The 21,104-nt window shown below is 35.1% G+C and overlaps 3 protein-coding genes across 4 annotated transcripts; 1 reads left to right on the forward strand and 2 right to left on the reverse strand.

Annotated features, from left to right (window-relative positions):
- The first annotated feature begins 7,288 nt into the window (after window positions 1-7,288).
- On the forward strand, window positions 7,289-7,954 carry LOC104886264 (uncharacterized). The gene has a single exon (XM_010670731.1). The coding sequence runs from the start codon at window positions 7,289-7,291 to the stop codon at window positions 7,952-7,954; it is 666 nt and encodes a 221-aa protein (XP_010669033.1).
- A 1,241-nt stretch (window positions 7,955-9,195) lies between these two features.
- LOC104885774 (amino acid permease 8) lies at window positions 9,196-14,334 on the reverse strand. 2 transcript variants are annotated; one of them, XM_010670395.4, is made up of 7 exons: window positions 13,833-14,331; window positions 11,456-11,689; window positions 10,778-10,871; window positions 10,468-10,688; window positions 10,256-10,395; window positions 9,869-10,090; window positions 9,196-9,787 (listed from the first exon to the last, which is right to left on the reverse strand). In XM_010670395.4, exons 1-7 carry the CDS (start codon window positions 13,945-13,947, stop codon window positions 9,362-9,364), a joined length of 1,452 nt encoding a protein of 483 aa, XP_010668697.1. In that variant the 5' UTR covers window positions 13,948-14,331; the 3' UTR covers window positions 9,196-9,361. The 2 variants fall into 2 exon arrangements, with proteins under 2 accessions (XP_010668697.1, XP_048495741.1); XM_048639784.2 differs by having other exon boundaries at window positions 9,597-9,787; window positions 9,880-10,090; window positions 13,833-14,334.
- A 5,684-nt stretch (window positions 14,335-20,018) lies between these two features.
- LOC104886258 (egg cell-secreted protein 1.2-like) lies at window positions 20,019-20,456 on the reverse strand. Its single transcript, XM_010670726.2, has one exon. The coding sequence runs from the start codon at window positions 20,454-20,456 to the stop codon at window positions 20,019-20,021; it is 438 nt and encodes a 145-aa protein (XP_010669028.2).
- Window positions 20,457-21,104: the final 648 nt, after the last annotated feature.

A 21,104-nucleotide genomic window follows, 5' to 3' on the forward strand; every position in this document is an offset into this window, starting at 1 on the left:
CCGTAGTGTATACTGTATACACGAACTCTGCCCAGTGCAAACCTGGGCTATTATTAGATCGCAATATGGATGATCACTTTTTCTTTTTCTGTTTTTTTTTTTTGGTTGACAACGTGGAAATCGTAAAAAAACAACAAAACAGAAAAAAACAGAAAAGAAAATCAAGAGACGAAGAGTGGAACCCCCATATTCCTACATCGCTGCTAAGTTGTGGGCAGGGGCCACATCCACACGAGCAACTTTCAGAATCCTACAGTAATCGAAGACGGTGGCAAGGTGGTGAATATCCTTAACTATGTGTGTGACTGACAAAGCTGGTCTTATCTTCCCGGCTAGATATTTCACCAGTAGTTCGGAGTCGGTATATATGATGATGTTTCCCACGGCGCAGGATTTCGCCCACTGGATGGCCGTTAGGCAAGCCATAGCCTCCGCTTGCACCGCCGAAGTTATCCACAAAAGTAAAGCCTGACTCGCATCAGAAGTATGGGTATGGCACTCCGCCACCCAGGCCGCTACTGCTCTGTGAGTATGCTTATCCTAGGCCCCATCTATCCGGATCACAAGGGGGTCAGGGCAGGAGAGATCCCTACCAAGCTGGGCATACAGGAAACCTGGCGGGGGACCCCAAGGGGGTGATCGGGTGGTGCCCATTTTGGTCCTCCTGGGAGAACGTCATATACTGGCTTTGTCCAAGATCAAAATGCATTTTGAACACTTCCTTAGTGGCCCGAATGCGTCTAAACAGCTGACCATTACGAGTCAGCCATATCGCCCATAGTGTACCCACAAAGACAGGTAAAAGCGGCCCCTGAATCCCTTCAGATTTCCATAAGTGGAGGATCTTACTTTCCAGCCAATGCGCAAAGGGGCCTTCCGGAGGGGTCTCGAAGACAAATGGCGTGACAGATGAAACCCAAACTTCCAGGGCAAGGGGACAAGTCAAAAAGATGTGGCGGGTATCTTCAAGGTCCTCCAGGCAAATAGAACAGCTTGAGAGGTCCCGAGACCCCTATGCCGGAGGTTATCAGCTGACGCAATGCTATTGCGTCTTAATTTCCAAAGGAAAATTTTCCATTTTGGCATGATTTTCAAGTTCCACAGAGTACGGAAGAATGGACTCTGCTGATGGCTTGTCATGCTACACATATCATTTTGTTGGGATAGTAAAATAACATCATAACCTGTTTTTGTCGAATAATCACCGGATGCAGTATAAGGCCAATATCGGAAGTCTGTTGTGCCAGTATGCTTCGGGAGTTCCATCTCCAGAATTGCACGGGCGCTAGAGGGGACAAACAGGCTAAAAATCTTTGTCACATTCCACTCCCGAGTCTGAGGGCACACGAGGTCAGCAACATGAAGTGAAGCCACCTCCTTGATAGGAATCTCGTCACGACAAAGGGGGGGCCTACCCTGTACCCAGTTGTGAGAGATTACTTTAACAGTTTTACCATCACCAACTTTCCAAGGGCTATGTTTCGTCAGAGTTTGGAAGGCATGTCGAAGGCTTTGCTCACCCTATGATACCATAGTACGATTATGATGCCACTGATTGTAGATGGAGGTACCTCTAGCAAAAGCTTTTGTCACTAATAGTTGCATGTGGTGCATAATACGCCAAGCTTTTTTCATCAGTAGAGCATCATTTATAGTCCGAATATTGCGAACTCCATGCCCTCCCCTCCCCTTTGGGATATGAATGATGGCTTTCCGACACCAGTGGAGGCCGTGACCAGTATGGTCCTTCCATAAGAAACGGGCGAGCATGCTATCAATTTTATTTGATATGGTTGTTGGGATGCGAAAGATCGTTAAATGGTGCAGAAGAGAAGCAACCAAAATCGAATTGATAATTATAACTTTAGTAGCTTGGCTTAACGACCGATGATTCCATTGCGAGATTTTCTTAGAAACCAGATCCAGGAGCGGAGTGAAGTGTTTAACTTTTGAATCCTGAATATCCACTGACGTCCCCAAATATACCCCCAAAGAACATTTTGATTCCATCCTCAGTATTGATTTCAGGCTATTTTGGGTTTCCATAGGCGTGTTAGGACTGAACTTGATGAATGATTTTTGCAAGTTCAAAAGCTGACCAGAGATAGAACAAAAGCGGTCAATCACATTTTTTAAGCCGGTGCATGCCGTCTCTGAGGCTTTGAAAAAGAAGAGCGAGTCATCTGCAAAGAAAAGGTGGGAAATAGTAGGACCTTGCTTACGTAGCTTGATTCCTTGAAAGCGACGAATATCCACTGCCAGTGAGTCATACGAGAAAAGATATCCATGCAGAAGAGAAATAGATAAGGAGATAAAGGGTCACCTTGACGCAAACCACATTGAGGAGAAAAATGTTTCGAGGCTCCACCATTGATTAGAATGCGGTAAGACACAGTTGAAATACATTGTTGGATAAGGTTAATCCAAATATCGGGGAAACCGTAAGCCTTTAATACTTTTAACAAAAAAAGCCAACTGACACGATCATAAGCTTTATTCATATCCAACTCGAGAGCGGCCAGGTAACGAGATCCAGAACGTTGCTTATTAATAATATGAAGTGTTTCATGAAAGAGCAATTTACTATCATCCATTTGGCTCCCCAGGATAAAAGCATTTTGGTAATGATCTATGAGCTTTGGGAGTAGAGGCTTCATACGATTAACCATGCATTTAGAGATGCACTTATAAACCACATTACATAGACAGATCGGGCGAAGGTGGTTTACCTCTTCCGGGGGGTCTTGCTTAGGGATCAGAATTAAGAGCGACTGGTTCCATTCCTTCAACATATGACCATTCTCAAAAAATCGATTGACAGCACGGATAATCTGACTACCCACCGAAGACCAGTAGTACTTAAAGAACGAAGCTGGAAATCCATCCAAGCCCGGCGATTTATCGTTATGGATGTCGAACAGAGCCGTTTGAATTTCCATATCGGAAAACGGGGCCACAAGTAGTGCCTTATCTGTCGGTGTGAGGGTTGGGAGGTTCAGCTCTCGAAGAGCTAATGCAATTCGCTCACTACGATCAGCATCATCCGGGCTAGGAGCAGGGAGGGCTAGGTAAAGGTCCTAAAAATGATCCGTGATCAGGTCTTCAATTTCCTTCGGGTCATCAACCCATTGACCATTGGAACTACGAATCATGAAAATATTGTTTTTACATTTTCGAGGCTTGATACGGTGAAACAAGATTGATGAGTGGCAGTCCCCGAGCTTGGTATGCAGATCTTTAGTTTGTTGCTGCCAGTAGGGGTGTAAGTTATTTGGTTAAAAACCGAAAACCAAACCAAACCAAACCGAATAAGTAATTTGGTTTGGTTTTTTTTGAAATTCGGTTTGGTTTGGATTCAAAAAAAAAAAAAATTGGTTTTTCGGTTTGGATCGGTTTTGGTTTTGGAAAACCGAAAAAACCAAAAAAACCGAAAAGATAAGCTGGACCAGTAGGCCCAGTCCCCACGCCTAAACTCAAGATTCAAGCCCAGCCCACTTTTGAGTTTTGAATCCTAACTCCTAAACTAAACCAGTAAACCCTAGGACACTCTCCTCTCCTATCCTCTCCTCTCCTCTCCCTGAGTCCTGACGGCTGACTCACGCGGCAGAAACCTCCACGCGGCAGCGGCACGCTGGCACGCACGCCGTTTCAATCTCTTTCTCTCTCTCCTCTCGCCGGTTGCGCACGCCATTTCTACCTCTTTTTCTCTCTCCTCTCGCCGGTTGAAGTGTTGAAGAGGTTTAAGAAGATTTCAGATCAGGTATTTTAATATATGTGTATTTTTTTTGTTTATTCTTTTTAATATTAGTTACGAAATTAGATCATTAATCTCTGTTTCTTTTTGTGTATTTTTTCTAATATTAATTGCGAAAATACAAAAATATTGTCACTTTAAATGCTGCCATTGATCTTTTTAATTTTTTTTTGCGAAAATATATCATTGTCTTGAACAATCTGTGTTCACTACTTTAATTTACTTCTATGATGATGGGAAAAAAATGGAGAAGCAGATGCCTTAATTATGCCTTAATTAGCATCCACTAAAATTATTCGGACTTCTAACTGAATTGAATGAAAATTTATTGTTAATTTGTTTGGATATGCGTATGCAGATTCATTGATACGAAAATATAAAATATTAGTTCAGTATATGCTTTGAACTGTTATTAGTACTTTAGTAGTGTAAATGTCAATATATTGTCTCTTAAATTAGTAGTGTAAATTAGTAGTGCAAAATTAGTTACGAAAATAGGAAATTGATATCACTGTTATTTTTGTAGAATCATATGGTTTGGATTTAATTTCATTACGGTTTGGTTTGGATTTTGGAATATGAAAAGAATATGGTCTGGTTTGGTTTGGATTTTGAAAGATAAAAAAAATCGGTTTGGTTTGGTTTGGTTTGGTTTTTGGTTTCATATTTTGGTTTGGTTTGGTTTGGATTGAGTCGAATTTCGGTTTGGATTTGGTTTGGAAATTTCAAAACCGAATTTATTTCGGTTTGGTTTGGTTTTGACCTAAAACCAAACCAAAAACCGAACTTACACCCCTAGCTGCCAGTAGGCGTAAGCAAGGGAAGCTTCGGACATAATATCCTTTCGAAAACCCATGGCACTGATCCCCTGAGAAAGGGTTTCAATATGGGAAATTCTGGAGGCTAGGGAAGAAGTAATGGAGTTCCAATTTACGCCCCAAAACAACTTATGGTCCAAACACCAGGTTTGAAGTCTTTTACGGATAATGGATAGCTTCCGGGAGAGGGAGTACATAGGGGAGCCTACAATATGAAGGTTGAGACCACTTTGCACAATATTCCGCACATCCGGAAAAGATAAACACCAAGTTTCCACTTGGTAAGGCCGAAAGGAGGACACGGCAGGGGCCGAGGTTTTCAACATTATAGGGGCGTGATCCGACGAAGTGATCGGAAAGTTATACACAGTAGAATTAGGGAATTCCTCCAACCAGGCTGGGGACGCATAAGCACTGTCGAGCCTTTCCATAATTAGTTCATCATTATCTCGGTTATTGGTCCAAGTGAACCTAGGCCCTTGAGAAAGGAACATCTTGTAGGTTTAAAGAGTGAATCCACGTATTAAACTCCTCCCAACCCCTAATAAACGTGGCACCCCCAAGCCATATCTGATATCGCTTTCAAAATTGCGTAAGCTTCTGCTTGTTCTGCTGAATTGGCAAAGATTTTCGTTGCTGATTCCTCTTTTGGGTCTTTGTTAAGGTTCTTCCAAGCTATTGCTGCTTGCCACTTGCTTGAACGTATATTCTTCTTCCATGCGCCATCTACCACTATTGTTTGAATGTTAAGAGTATGCTTGTCCCCTATTGTCCATTCTAACACCCGGGGCCCAACGTCTTCCCTAATCATGCTCCGCGAACCTGTTATATCTTTGGTATCTCTTTTCTCTCTTCTAGGCTAGGGCCGTCTCGTACAATTTAGGGGCCCTGTGCTCAATTAAATTATGAGACCCTAAAAGTTGAAAAAAATATACTAAAATATCGTAGGTCAAATTTTCATACCACTAATAAAAGTTGTTATTGTTTTCCAAACAAAATTTAACATATACTCTATACAAATTCTACTTGAAAATTCAGCATATACTACATCTAAATTTGTTAAAAATTATATAGGACATTCAAAACCAATCAAACTAACAAAACTTACCCTAAAAAACAACAACACCAACAAATTCATAATTAAAGTATAAAAGCAGAACCACAATACCTCCAACAATTCGACATATTACACAATAACAGTAAAAAAAATTAAATGACAAAAAATTAAAATTAAGAAATTACCTTCAATTTTCATGTGTTAGAAGAAGCCAAAACTATAGAACATTAGCCAATTTCTTAGAAAACTAGAGAAGATAGGAGACGAAGAGTTGGGTTTTGGAAATTGGTTGCTCATGGATTAAAAAATATCGAATTACTTCAAATTTATAATATGGAAATTCCAACATAATATCCAATTTATCGGGTATTGCAGAAGCATTATGCATGTAAATTAGAGATATTAGAAAATGTGTAATATTGGACATCAACTAAGATATGAAAATTGGAGAAGAATGAGAAGAACTTCTGTTGCCTTAGAATTTTCAAGGATGGGAAATTATTCCCAACTAAAAATGATCTTGTAGAAGCATTGAAGATAAGGGTGGGCACACACACCAAATGATCTTGTTGACTAGCTTCAAGTACTGCCAATGGCGTTAGAACTCTTCTTGACTACCTTCATGTAAGAAGATTGGAAGACGGAGGAAACGAAGAGTCAGAGAGTTTTGGGAAGGTGGGAGGAATATGTCACGCGTGCAGTTGCTTTTCTTCTTTAAGTTTTTTTTTTTTTTACTTTAGGCAAACAAAATACAATTGGGCCTTTATATTTTGGGGGCCCTGTGCAGTTGCTCACCCTGCATAGGGCCTTAGCCGGGCCTGCTTCTAGCTCTACAGGAGTGATCTCTGATAATGGCCAAGATTCTCTCAGGGTTAGTGGACGCTCCCTTGAAAATAACTTCATTTCTGTGAACCCAGATGCCCCAGAGAGTGGAGATGAAATCGATCTCCATTCCTTTACCCTTGATAACAAATATTAGTATATGACCTTTGTTTTATTCTTAAACTATAATATAATGACTAAGGGCCTATTCTTCCCAACTTATTTTCAGTTCAGTTCGATTCAATTCAATACTTTTACTCTCACATATCACTATTCAGTTCAGTTCAGTTGTTATGCCGAAAAGAACAGGCCCTAACTAATTTAGCTATATTCTCTTGACAACGATGTACTTGTTAATATGTTCAGATGGTTGGTTGGTCGACGCTTCCATATGATGTCCTTGGCAAAATTGCACTGAAGTTGAACACAATTGAAGATTTTATATATTTCTCTGCAGTATGTCGTTCATGGAATCATTCTTCTCCGCTAATTAAGCCCATGTTTAATGCCATAACAATGATGCCATGGGTTCTGCTACCATAGGACACAGAAAATAACCCTTGTTATATTAGAAATCTCAATCTCAGTAACTATAAGTGTTACCCACTAAAACTTCCTCATATGTTTGGGGTGCGGTGTTGGGGTTCGCATTATGGTTGGGTTGTCGTGCAGACTCGTGATTTAGAGATAGAGCTATAAAACCCATTAACCAATGATCGAATAACTACATTACCATCTATACGAACCTTGCCAAACCAACCAGAAGAATATGCTGATTGGGAAATTGAAGAAAGATGGATTTGGAAATATTTTGTGCAAAATTTTCTTGTACTAAAAATGCCTTCAAGTGACCAGTCTATCCATGCTGATGGTAGTGACTTAGTTATTGCGGCAATATATGGTGAACTACATTTCTTGGCTCTTGCTCGCCCTAGTGACCAAGCATGGGTAACGATAGATACGGACATTGCAAGTATCGTATGTTTGAAGGACTTAATTTTGATTTTGAAACTTGATTATTCGCTTAGGTACTGTGATATTAAACAGATTGAGGACTTTGAAGCTGTGAAGGTAATGCAGTATTTGCCTCCTCCTCCTATGGACGGCTTTTTTCGTAACAAATTTATTGATTACGATAACAGTTATTTGGTAGAATTGGGTGGTGACCTTGTTATGGTTATACGACATAAGACCCTAATACATGATTTGCATTTGGATGGCTATGTGTATGTTCGCGATTATTACACCGAGTGCTTTGAGGTTTTTAGGCTTAACTACAAGTCTAAAAAGTGGGTGGAAGTTAAAGATTTGGGCAACTTTATAATATTTCTGGGACTTGGTTGTAATATAGCTATACCTACTTCATCATCGACCAATTGGAAACGAAACTACATACTTCAGATGTTTGCCCTCCTATATTCTATGTGCCTAAGCTTTCTATATTTGATTGCTAGTCTTTGCTATCACACATTTTATCATGAAAGGGATTATGTACTAAAATAACAATTATATTGTATCGACATTTATTGGTTAACATAAATTACTTGATGTCAATTGTCAACTGTGACAACTGACAATAATATCTCTAGCAATATATTTGTTTCTTTATTGCTATCTATTATATATGTACAAATCTATGTTTACCATTTGTTGGAGTAAATATGTTTTGTTAATGGTAGATTAAGGATGGCGACTTCTAGTTGCCTTCTTTCCAAAGTGTGTTTCGGATCGAGTGCATAAGCACATAACAAGGATAATTAGATTCCATATTCATTTTATATATATATATATATAATGATACCGCTAACTTCCTATCATATTATAATTTCAATTAAATATATGAATTTTTCTAACCTATGCCACGAAGCATAAGTTAAGAATTTCAAGATTATTCAACCAATATCGAAAATAAAATTAATTAAGAGAATAATCAACATGCCATTATTCATAACTAATTTGTTATATGCTCATTATAAACAACGGTAATTTAAATAAAAACGTCTTTGAGTGAATAACCATTGCTCATCATGAAAGAACTATATAAAACAATTGGACTCCTCATCTAAGAAAGAGTTTGTCTTGTAAGAGACCGCCTACTTTTAAATTAAAATTAGGCAATCGTAAGCCCACTACTAAAAAGAGAATTAGCCCAATAGTGACTAGTTTAATTTCTTTCGGTGACTAGTTTAATCCATTTAGTTGCTAGGTCACTTTTATATTAAAATTAGACCATCTGTTTTAATAATTTTTATCTAAGAAAACATTTCTACAAGACGGAAGCGTAATTACATTATTAAGATGTAGTAAAAATTATAAAGGGTACAAATAAAAAACCACTTCCTCACTAAATCTTCACCCTTCATGGCTTCATTCCTTCATTTGTTATATATTATACTTTTTTTCCTTGAAGGGGTCCTATATTACTTGCTAGTTGCTCCATGTATTTTTGGTATGTCTATTCTGTCCACTTTTTCTCCAAAGATTAAGTCTCAACTCATTCATACACTCCTTTATGTCCGCCTAACTCTATTATATATGGAAATTCTTGAGAAATTTGATGTCCACCCTTTTTAACGAATACTTCATATCCCTAACTAGAAAAGAAAATTACAATACCTAAACTATGTTAATTTTAAAATAGAAAAAAAAAAGGAAAATCGATCGATCGAACAAACTGCAAAGTAGTTACCACTCATCTTTCAACTTCGCACGCATAGTGTGCGTGTAAGGCTAGTCCAAAAGAGTGTGATCAATGTGGCTGATTCTCATAATTTGTTGTCTTCCTGAACAAAAGAAATGGCCTTCTTACCTTGAAACATTTCAAACTACTATAATTTCACAACCAACCTCCCATTTCATACTTGCCAAACATTAAGAAAAAAAGGCCCAAAACAAAATCAGCTTCCTATTTCATACTTTATATTGGAAGGGCTTTGAGGTACGAAGAGCTTCACCAACTCCCTGTATTGACCCAACTGCTGCAGCCAAGGATACAAGCAAGCAAAGCATGCTAAGAAGTTGGAGTACGCACCACTTCATTGAAAACCGTTTGATCCTGGTTTTCGCGATGTGCATTTCGACTGGGAAATACACGGTTAATGGCCAAAACCCGAGTGATCCAAGAAACGCAAGAATGTCATTGAAGAAGGGCATTGCCATTGCTAGTATGGTTGCTAAGATTACAAACATAGTTCTTCCACTTAGCCTAAGCAAGTTGAAACTGAAGATAGTTTTGTTGCCTATTTTGATGGGATATTCTCCTTTTACAAAGCTTGAGTTAGGCCATTTCGCGCTTGCCAATGACTCGAACTTTTTGTACACAGGCTGAGCAAACACCTAGCCCATCATCAGAGAAGAAACTCTAAGGTTCAAAATTTATATGTTTGTAATTGACAGAATGCTGATATTGATTAATACCTGATATGCACCTGCTAAGTGAATGACAATGAAGATGTTGGCCACGTCTACTAGCCAAAAAGGCTCGTAGAAGCCAGTTAACATGTTCCCTGGTGCATCATTCCCAAATGCAGCATAGCCTAAGCAACCACACATCAAGTAGAATGTTGTGGTTGTACATATTGATATAACATTTGCCTTCTTCATCACCTCGTTCTCTGGTGGTGGTGATTTCAGTGTATCCTAAGGTAATTGTAAAACACACTAAATCAGGCAACCGTCTTAAAAGTTAGATAAAACAAAAATATAAGAAATGGAAGCGCAAATTTTGGTTTCAAATTTTGGTTTTTTTAAACCTCAAAAAGAAAATCGGCACAGATATACGAAAGGGCCCTTAGTTTTAACTACCTGTATATCAACAAGGACTTGAGAGAAAGTATAAGCAAATGCGATGTCTCCAAGAGCTCGGAACATCCTATATGTTTTATCAGCTGATGTTACATCTATACCCACCTCAACTCCTGTTAACGTTGATATCCCTCGTTGCCCTGCATATTAAATAAGATTATCAAAATTCTGGTGAAGAGAACGCACCTCCTCAATTACGAGGAATTAATTACCTGAGATGATCTTGGTAAGTGCAAGGCATACACCAATTAAGGAATACCCAAAGGACATAACGGCGGCAACATTTGACAACCATGTTAGCTCATGAAAGTTTGGTATTTGAGACAAAAATATTTCAAATATTCCCAAACCAATCATATAAGGGTTATTGCTATATACGCAATTAGAGGCGGTATGTCCATTTTTGTGGTAGCAATTGGACTTATGGACCGCCCTGAAATTATATCATTGAAGCATATACTTCAGCCTTTTGAATATTAGAAGTGAAAGGTTAAGCTAATCATAGAGTTTAGAAGGTCTTACACCATGCTTATGGATGCAGTGATTGTGTAACCAATTACCATTCCACTTAAGTTGATATATTGCACTATCCCACAAGCAATGCAGTTCAATCTGCCTAGTAACCAAAAACAAAAATACAGTGTTAATGCATCAGCAGGGAAAATATTAAGGATCACTCTTTTGTCCCACATCAGTATACAAAAGTTGATCAACTTTAACAGTCGGTAATTAGACATACGTGTGACCACTACTAATACTTTAATGATGTTATTTATGGTAATTATACTAAGTTTCCACATGACCAGTGGCGGATCTATGATTTTTATATAGGGTGGGCCGAACTCATGACTTGATGCCTAGTATACTCGTGCTCCAACCACCTACTCCACCATACCTATTTGCATTACTATCTCAGATAGGTTACTCATAGATATTTTGGATCATGGGGTGGGCCGAGATCCAGGTAGGCCACCCCCTAGATCAGCCTTTGCACATGACTATACTTTTCGTATACATTGATAAGAGTCGATCGTCAGAACTTATGAAGTTTGACTAAAAAGTCACTGTGTAAACTAATGTAATACGGAGGGAGTAATTGTTAAACACATATGTGTAATGAGAGTTGCTCAGTTTGTAATTGTGATATGCTTGATGCTTACAATAGTATAACGATTAATTACATTGCAATTAGTAGTATACCTAGATTAGCTTGGACTTGATCCATGTACGTATAATTTCGCTTCCCGGTGACAGGATCAGGAGATCTGTAACAATCTGCAAGAAGATTTGAAGTATAAAGTGTAATGCCGGAAAATATAGCAATGGTTGCAGTTCCTCCTATCCATCCAAGCTGCGCTGTGGCCCATGCTAGTGAAAGAACTCCGGAACCAATAATTGCTGTTATAATGTGTGCACTTACAGTCCATACAGTTCCTATAAAAATGCAATTAGTAGGTTAAATTTACATCTATTGATGAAGATTGTATTTGTTTAGCACTAACGGCTCGTTTGGTAGTCGTCAATAAATTGCGGTAATGGGAATGAATTTTAAGTGTAAATTTATTAGGTAAGTACCCTTAAAATCTCCATGAGGAGGCTTTTTTTCTCCATGGGCAAGCAATCTCACCCCTAAACTTGTGTTTTTGTCTCCAAGGGGAAGCAATTTTCATTACCACTCATTACCACCTACAATGTGGTATTGGATGGGAATGAAAATTAAAGAAGGAAAGTGGACACTTTAGGATAAATTAGCATTACCATAGGAATGGACAATGATATTCTTCACAAATTTACACACAATTTCATTCTCATTACCACCGTTTATAACCAACTACCAAACGGGCCGTAATTGGCTTGATAAATGATAATGAAGATAAAAGGCCAACAGGAAATTACAAATGTGTCCCTATTATATCAAAATCCGCATATAATCATTAGAATTTATTATCCTTTGATGTGGATGTTATCTAGCGTAGTTGGTAAAATCTTGTGGTAGATTAGAGGTGACACCCAATCATTATGCTTAGCCATTCATTTACACCAAAAACGAAAAAACATCCTTCAATCTCTGTAAGGACACAGGCACACAGCAAGGTAACAATTTTCATCTAACACCCACATATAATTATACCCTGTTTTATATTCTCCTCTCATGTGCTCATGTGACACAAATATTAAAGAGGTCATAGAATTACACCCAAGTATACAGATGAATATCCACAACAAACAGAGGAGGTCTAATCTGATTTTGAACTACTTTTTTTTTTCTCGTTCATGAGCTAATATGAACTTTCACTGCACCTACCGCAAAATAATCTTTCTTCCTCCTATCTCATACATACACTATTGCCATTTCATAAAGTAGTCTTATATGCACACTATGTGTGCGTGAAATATAACTACTGTGTATTTTTTTTAATGATCAATTTTTCTTCTTTTTTCAAATTAGAGGACTGCGAATTGTATAATATGTTTTTAAGTAAGGGTATATTGGTCTAAAAGAATGGACACCAAATCACTCAAAAGTTTTCATACATTTCATAAAATATCAACAGAAAAATAAAATTTTATTAATAGTGTTTAGGTTGTATACTTGTATTCAACTCTTTTGGTTGATAAAACTGAATTTGCCCAAAAAAAAAATTATATTCCTTTTTAAGATGAAACGAGTGCATATTTAATTAAAATAAAATATTTGATGTTCTCTTTATCTAAATTTAAGATGTATTCTCTTTACCTTAATAAAATACTGGGATTATGGTCTAATAAGTTCCAATTAATTTTAATAAGTACCAATAAATTCATATAAATTCTAACACCCAAAAAAAAATTCCAATAAATTTATATAAATTCTAAGAGTACATATGCCACGTATGATCATGATTAACAAGAACCAATGCAATATTGTTACAACTTACCCTATCTATATATATCTAAAACCTAAGACAAATAAATGTCATGCTGTCACATGTACTCTCCTCTCTCCCACACAATAAAATGGGATATCTATACAAATATATTAAAAGGCGTGCATAAATAAGAAACTGTGTCATGTGGCGCTCTCCCTAGGGAGTTTTAGTTCATGTAATCCATGTACAATAAAAAAAATTTAGAAATTGCTTAGTATAAGGTTTGATCCTGAGACCTCAAGTACATATACTAAAGTTTTAACCACTAGGTTAAGTTGTAGTTAGTGCTATTATCATAAAGTATTCTATCAATAAATGAAATTTTTTCTTGCCCGGGGCATAGCCCGGGCCTAATAACTAGTTAAACAATAAAAATGTGTGTTTCAACTTTCAAGATTCGAATCCATAACTTCTCTTTTAATATGCTACTGCACTAACCAACTACATTGTAATACTCATATTAGTTTTTTGGGGAGAATAAATCATTTAAATAAGATATATTATTTCTATTTTTAAAAATTTCACATAAATGTTAGTAAATAATCCGGAACGTATCGCCCGTGACAAGAATTAGTTCTTAGTCAAATCTCTAATGTAATTAATAACATATGCTAAAATAAATGAGAAAAACTATTGTAGAAAAGCAAGTTAAAAGAGCTAGAAAATACCAGTTCTTTTGGGCTTGCCATCATCATCAAACTCCCCATCATCTACAAAGTTGTTATTATTAGCAATTGAATCACCACCATTATGCTGAAATTCCTCATCTCTTGTGCCTCCCATTTACCTTCTTTTTGTACTTGTCTTTTTCCTTCAGTAAGGTAGAGTCAAATCAATAGTTGTTGTAATCAATAATTAAGAAACACTGATCGATATTAATTCAGAGGCACAATTCTAGCTAGGACTTGTATTTTTTGTCTTCAAAATACTCTCATGTCTTTCTTTTTTTGGTGGTCCTTGTGTTAAAACTCATACTATTTATGAACATCTTCCTCCACTTCAAAAGAGGAGTTTTTCTTACCCCAAAAAAAAGGAGTATTTTTCTTCAACATGGCAACTAGCTTAATTTTCAATAATTTAAGGGTATGATAGAAATCCTTATCAGTAATACTACTATGAGTCGAATTACTTTTACATAACTAATCATTAACAAGTATGCAAGAAGATTACTTTGACTAATATATACTAGTAAAAGTTACGTATTTTATCCGTTTAGATGTTTATTAAGATTATTTAGATCATTTCAGTTATATTGCTTTTAATATAGATTTCTTCTGTTTCTAGAAAAATGCAGCATTTTTGTTTTTTTATTATTCATATACTTTATTTCCAATGAGACAATTTATCGTTCAGGGATTTTTTTTTTACTCAAAAATGAGGACGTACATTTTAATTAATTGATATATTAAATGGGGATAATAACAAGTTTACATGGGCAGTGTGCTAGCCTAAAGATGGCAATGGGTAGGATCTAAATAGAGTCCTTTAGGATTCAGATCCAGATTCTTTTTTTAGGCAAGGATCCAGATCCTACCCTGATTCATTAGGTAATAAGAATGAGGATCCAGATCCGTATGGATCCTACGGATTCGGATCCAAAACAGATTCTTGCCTATTTTCTTCAAATTAACCTAATTTTCACAATAATTAAAGATTTTAAATAATAAAGTCATCTAATATCAACCAAAAATCAAATTTAATTTCTGAAAAATAACCATTGCAACCATTTACAACTATTTAATTATCAAACTGTAGATTAGTCAACTATTACTAAAAGATTAACAATTATCAACTGATTTTTCGAACTCTCGGTAATCTAGTAAATTTGCACATTAATTAAAACAATAATTCGAAATTCAAGCAAAAATCCGTTATTACATGTAATAACTAATATTATAATATTAATATTATAAAATCGGGTAAACGGGTCTGGATCCGGATAATAATTTAGGACCCATTCCAAATCCCTTTTTTTTAATGTCAGATTAACATGTGCGAGGTTCCGATTCAATAGGGAATTTCTTCTTACCAATTTAAATATAAATATATATAGTAGTAGTATAATAGAAGTTGTGTTAGAAAAAGAAAAATCAACAAAGCGAAGGTTAGAAATTTAGCATGTTAATTGGTGCTTGGTTGCAAGTTGTGTGATGTGTGTCCCCAAGAATTCAACAAAGTTAAGAAACCATATATAAGCATCTATTCTTTCTTAGTCTTGATTAGCTTTACTTAACCTTTTTCATCACCTTTAAACTGGTTTTATCTTTGACGGGAATTTAGAGGCTATAAATCAACGAGTTTACATTACTTTTTAAGGTTCCAATCTCTTTTCATGTAAAAGCATGAGTTATGATCATCTTAAATTTTTAAAGAGGATCTTTGGAACATTATAGAATGTCTGAAAGTAAAGTGTATATATCTACTAGTCCTAGTTGATAAGGGAGTTTATTTTTCCACCTACTACGTCCTCAATTTTTTTTTTTTTTTTGAAGTGATGAACCAAGTTGGCATATAATAATGAGTTCCATTAGTGTTCCCTGATTTTCTAGAATATATGACCAGATTTTCTCTCTTACGTGTTTTTCTTCCCTCTTTGTTTCTTCATTGTCATTACTCACTAATTCACATGTTCTGCTAATTAGAACATTTACCGAGGTGTATGTTCTTCATAATAGTACACCAGCTTATAATAAATGACGTTTTGAGACTTATTATGTGCACGTGACAATGCAACTTCCTCACAATCCAAAAAATAAAAGGGCTTTTAATTTGGGAATGATTGAATGCAAATGTATTATAAATCTATACTAATATATTAAAAGGCGTGCATAAGAACGTCTACGTCCTAGAAATTTAAGAGCTTAACCATTGATCCAACATAACATCTTTGATTAATATTTCAAAATAAAATATAATAACATTTTATAATTATATCTCATTAAAAGACTATACAAGTAGTTAGATATTTAGCACATTAATGGTACTGATAATAGACTATTGTGGTCAATTTTTTCCTCACAAGACAAAAATCTAAAAAAAGAAACAATCCGGAGCATCGCCCGGGACACTCACTAGTTTTATCCATTAAAAATGGGTAACTAGTATCTTTTGCATGAGATGTGCACGTGATATCGCGTGTAAGAGATTTTGTGGAAATTTTCAATTTAATCCTCATTCATAATTTTGGTTTACAAATTTGCTTTAAATGTAATTATACAAATAAGTGTATAAATATTTCTAATATATACGGTAATTCTTGAGCATTTTGGTGTCCACCCTCTTTACCCAAATTACTCCTAACTACAAAGAAAATTACATAATCTGCCAGTATATAAATTTTAAAAACAAAAGTAAAACAAGAAGAAAAAAAATGCAATTTTGATAATGATTTGACACGTGCATGTAAGCCTAGTATAGCTATAAAAAAAAAAAGGGCTTGATAAATTTTTATGAAAATCTACTCGTAAGATATAAGTCATAAGTGTATAACTATATATAGATTATGAATAAGGATTAAATAGAAAATTTTAATTATTACTTTGAGATTCATTGGTGGTATTATGTACATGTTTCTTTTGTTTTTACAAAAATAAAAGTTATTACCTTCACTCAAAAAAATATGGCAGTTACACTAGGGTTTTTTTAATATTACATTTTTTTCTCTTATTAATTATCAACGAATAATAATAAAATACATAAAAAGGTATTTAAGAAAATTTTAATTGACACCAAAATACTCAAAAGTAGTTATCATATATAATAGAGATGGGTTTGTGCTACACATCATATATAATGATTACATATGATATTTTCTGTAGATAAGTAGAAATTGTCAATTAGCATTACTTGGAGAATAAAATTGGTTGTAGACTTGTATTTCCCTCTATGTTATACATTAAATTATTTATTTTATTTTGCCATTCACTCTTGGCTAGCCTAGGGGTGTTTATCGCACGAGTCGAACTCGGACTGTGCAAGCAGTTTCGGCTCGGTTAATTTATCTTTTAGCTCGACTCGGCTGGTGAGCTCGATAAGTGAAGCTCAACTCGAGCTCGTAAGCTTCTCTCAAAGGCTCGAGCTCGAGCTTGATTTGATATTTTCTGTAAATAAGTAGAAATTGTCAAATTGCATGTCTTTGAGAATAAACTTGGTTGTAGACTTGTATTTCCCTCTATGTCATAATTACATTATTTATTTTATTTTGCCATTATCTCTTGGCTGGTGTAGGAGTGTTTATCGCATGAGTCGAGCCCGAACTATACAAGCTTCGGCTCGGCTCGACTCGGCTCGGCTCATCTAGTTTATCTTTTATTAGCTCAACTCGTGAGCTCGATAAGTGAAGCTCGGGTCGAGCTCGTAAGCTTCTCTCAAAAGGCTCGAGCTCGAGCTCGATTTGAGACAAATTAAGAATAAACCAAACAACATTAAATCAAATAGAAAATTCATATTTGACATAAAAAGTTGTTGACAGATCTTGTAGAATTATAGACTAAATTCAAAAGGTACCACAAATAAACAAATTTTATTTTACATGCTAACCAAATGGATTACTTGCAAATATACATAAAAATCAACAAACTAGATCTAAAAAAGGAAAAAACATAAATTATATAATAGGATATGTATAATAACTTTTTAATTGATAAAAATTCTAAACGATCTTATAATTTCTTAACAACTTATAATCAATTCATAAACCTTCTATAAACATTTATGATTTATGCACATATTCATAAAAAATAATGTAGCAATCTTTTTTAATGTCACAATCAAAATGATTTGAGTGGTCCAAAACCAATGACTCAACATGTTGAATCGAATTTTTGGGGGCATGCCATTCATATACGCCACAATCATTAGCGTAATTATTAAGGATCATATCATATCTACTCCAAGATTAAATGGATAGATAATGATTGAAAGTTGTTCTAAATATTTAACACATATTCTACACATTATAAAAGTATAGGAGAGAAAGTAATCACCTTAAAATTGAAAAGATAATGCTCTTAATCTCATTGCCAATTTATTTCAAGATCGAATCTCCTTTAATTTTGTAATTAATGATCCAAATTATCCTCCTCCCTCGTTGTGGGAAACCTAAACTCAGTTCTTTAATTCTCAAAAGGTGATTATCATAACATAAACCTTCTCATTAGGGATTTTTTTTTTTTTTTTGGAGGAGTTATGGATTTTTCTGTTAATGAGAATAAGCATAAAAGTGATTAGGGATGCCATGCACATATCAAGGGATTTCACATAAATCCCTCCTCATGATTGTGGTACTATGTCCATCAATTAAGGAATGGTACATATGTGTTATACTGTTATTGCTTTAATATCTCAGCTCACCCATATTTTTTTGTTTGTTGAGGGAAAGCTCACCCCATATTTAACTCAATTATATACAATAATTTTGAAGAAATAAAAAAAAATAAGAATTACAACTTAATTGATGGTTTATATTGGATGTCCCAAAGACTCGATTTTATTGTATCCCAAAAAAAACAACGGAAAAATATATACTTTTATTTCACTTTCTTTGTTTGATTCCTTACATGAAAGATTAGAGATGTATGGAAGAAGAATTATGGGATGGAGAGTATGGGTAAGAGCCAAGTGGAGCTAAAGAAGGTAAATAATGTAGGTAAATATCGAATTTCTTCCTTCGAAGATATTTTTCCCCTTTGAATTTTTTTCACCATTTAAAAAATCATAGTTCACCTTTTACTAAGCAAAGAAAAATGGGGAAACCACATTAATTTGTTGAAAAATATTTTATGCTTAATTAAACACGCTCAAATATTTTTATACTTTGTTCTGTAGATCATACTTTGAATATCAAATTAGGATATAAAACTATATGAAAAGACGTACAAATTTGAATAACAAACTATGATTGTTATATTTGAATTAAAACGTAATTAGAAAATTTGACGGCAATCTCAAGTATGTCACGCTTGCTTAAATAGTTCTTAATTGTTGATTATTTCACAATACCCCCCCCCCAAACTATAGCAATTTTTTTTTATAACTTGAGAACTCTCGAACATGTAAACACAATTGCTTTCATTTTGAAGATTAGTATTGTTTTGCTATCTCATTGTGGCTACAATATCTCCCTTTTTTAAATTATATTTAACAAGTTATATATGATGTGTGAGACTAGTTTAAAGAGTCACTCAATTGAGATTATATTATTTGAACTTACTAAATAGTTCAAATTGGTTGAAGAAAAGGAATCCTAATTAGATGTTTCACGTCAATACTCCATAATAGTATTAGCTACATAAAAGTGTATTAATTAGTTTGGACAAGGATTATGGTTAACAATTTACAATCTTAACTTGTGAAAAGACAACATTCAAACATTTGTTGAAGGACAAAAGAACTTTAAAGACAAAGTGTAGATGTCAGAGAATTCAAGCAAAATACTTCCTTCGTTTCATATTACTCACTATATTTCTTAATTTACGGATTTTTAGACAATTTTTGAATAAGAGAGATGTAGAGAGTAAAAAGAAAAGGGACCCATGTGAGAGGAGAGAAATAGAAAGAGTTTATTGTCCAAAAAAGAAAGTGTAACAAATAATATGAAACTTCCCACTATAAAAAATATAACGAGTATTATAAAACGGAGGAAGTAAGAAAAGTATATGACCTTCCATCAACAACAACAACAAAAAGTACTATTGATCAAAAAAATCAAAATATTATTATGCAACTGAGTGTTGGACAACTATCGTAAGAACTCATCAAATCTAAAAAGTGCTATTTTAGGCTTAGACAAAAAAAAACAAAGCACCAAGAGGCAAAACTAATCATTATGATTGACTAAACAAGATTCAGCAATCTTAATCCATAACTCCATCCTTAATGGGCCCAGAAGCATGAGGTGGGCTAGGTGGTTTTGGGCCAGAAGTATTCTCCACAGCATCACAATAGCCCCTTAAAATATCACCTTCTTCAGAAGTAAAGCCCAATGAGCCTAACATAGCAGGCCAGCAATCATGAACTATAATAAAAACTGCATTGCAACAATCAGGGCCCAAATAAGTCTGACCATTGTAGAAAAACTGAATTAACTCCCCTGAGCAAGATTGAAGCTTGAACAATGAGTCCCAGCAACTCGTTGAGTTTCCATCCAAGTTTAAACGAGTCACTAGAGTACGTGACTCGGTACGACGAAGATCATCGTCATGCAAAGGACCAGGACGTGCATTGATGCTTGTGGAAAAGCATATTGTAAATGCAACCAAAATTGTGAAAACAATTCTTACTGAGAAAGCCATTGCATATGACTATATGAGAGTGTGTGTGTGTGTGAGATGAAGAGAAAAAAAGGGTTGGAATATATATATAGTGTGTTTAGGGTTGTTAGTTGATATCAGTTACTTAGGCATAGAAGGGGAAGTGATATATATGATCTACGTTATAACTTATTGAATGTAATTAACCATATCTTTGTGATTGAATGTAATTAATTATGAGGAGATGGAAAGATCTTGTATCGACTAAATTCAGATTTTTAATATGAGGAGCGACTGACTTTAGTTCAGTTTTGTTAGATTGTTGGGAAACCTTTCATGTGTACCTTTGCACTATACGTTGTTGTGTTCTTGTAAGTTATAACTTAGATTTGGTTATATAAGTTGACAAGTAGGAAACTCGTAATTAGGCTCTGTTTTTTCGACTTAACTGAACTGAATTGAATTTGTTTGAACGGAACTGAACTGAAATGAAATAAATTGAACTGCATTGCACTGAAATGAATGAAAACTGTGAAAGAAAACTAACTGAACTGAACTGAACTGACTTAATGTGTCTGAACTGAATTGAAATGAATTGTATTTTATTATTCAGTCCAAAAGAAAAGAGCCCAAGTTAATGATATATGTTTTTCATTTTCTTTTTGAGGGAAAAATAGAATGGTTCAATTC

The sequence above is a fragment of the Beta vulgaris genome, chromosome 2 (genome assembly GCF_026745355.1).
Source record: "Beta vulgaris subsp. vulgaris cultivar EL10 chromosome 2, EL10.2, whole genome shotgun sequence".
Classification (NCBI taxonomy): Eukaryota; Viridiplantae; Streptophyta; class Magnoliopsida; order Caryophyllales; family Amaranthaceae; genus Beta; species Beta vulgaris.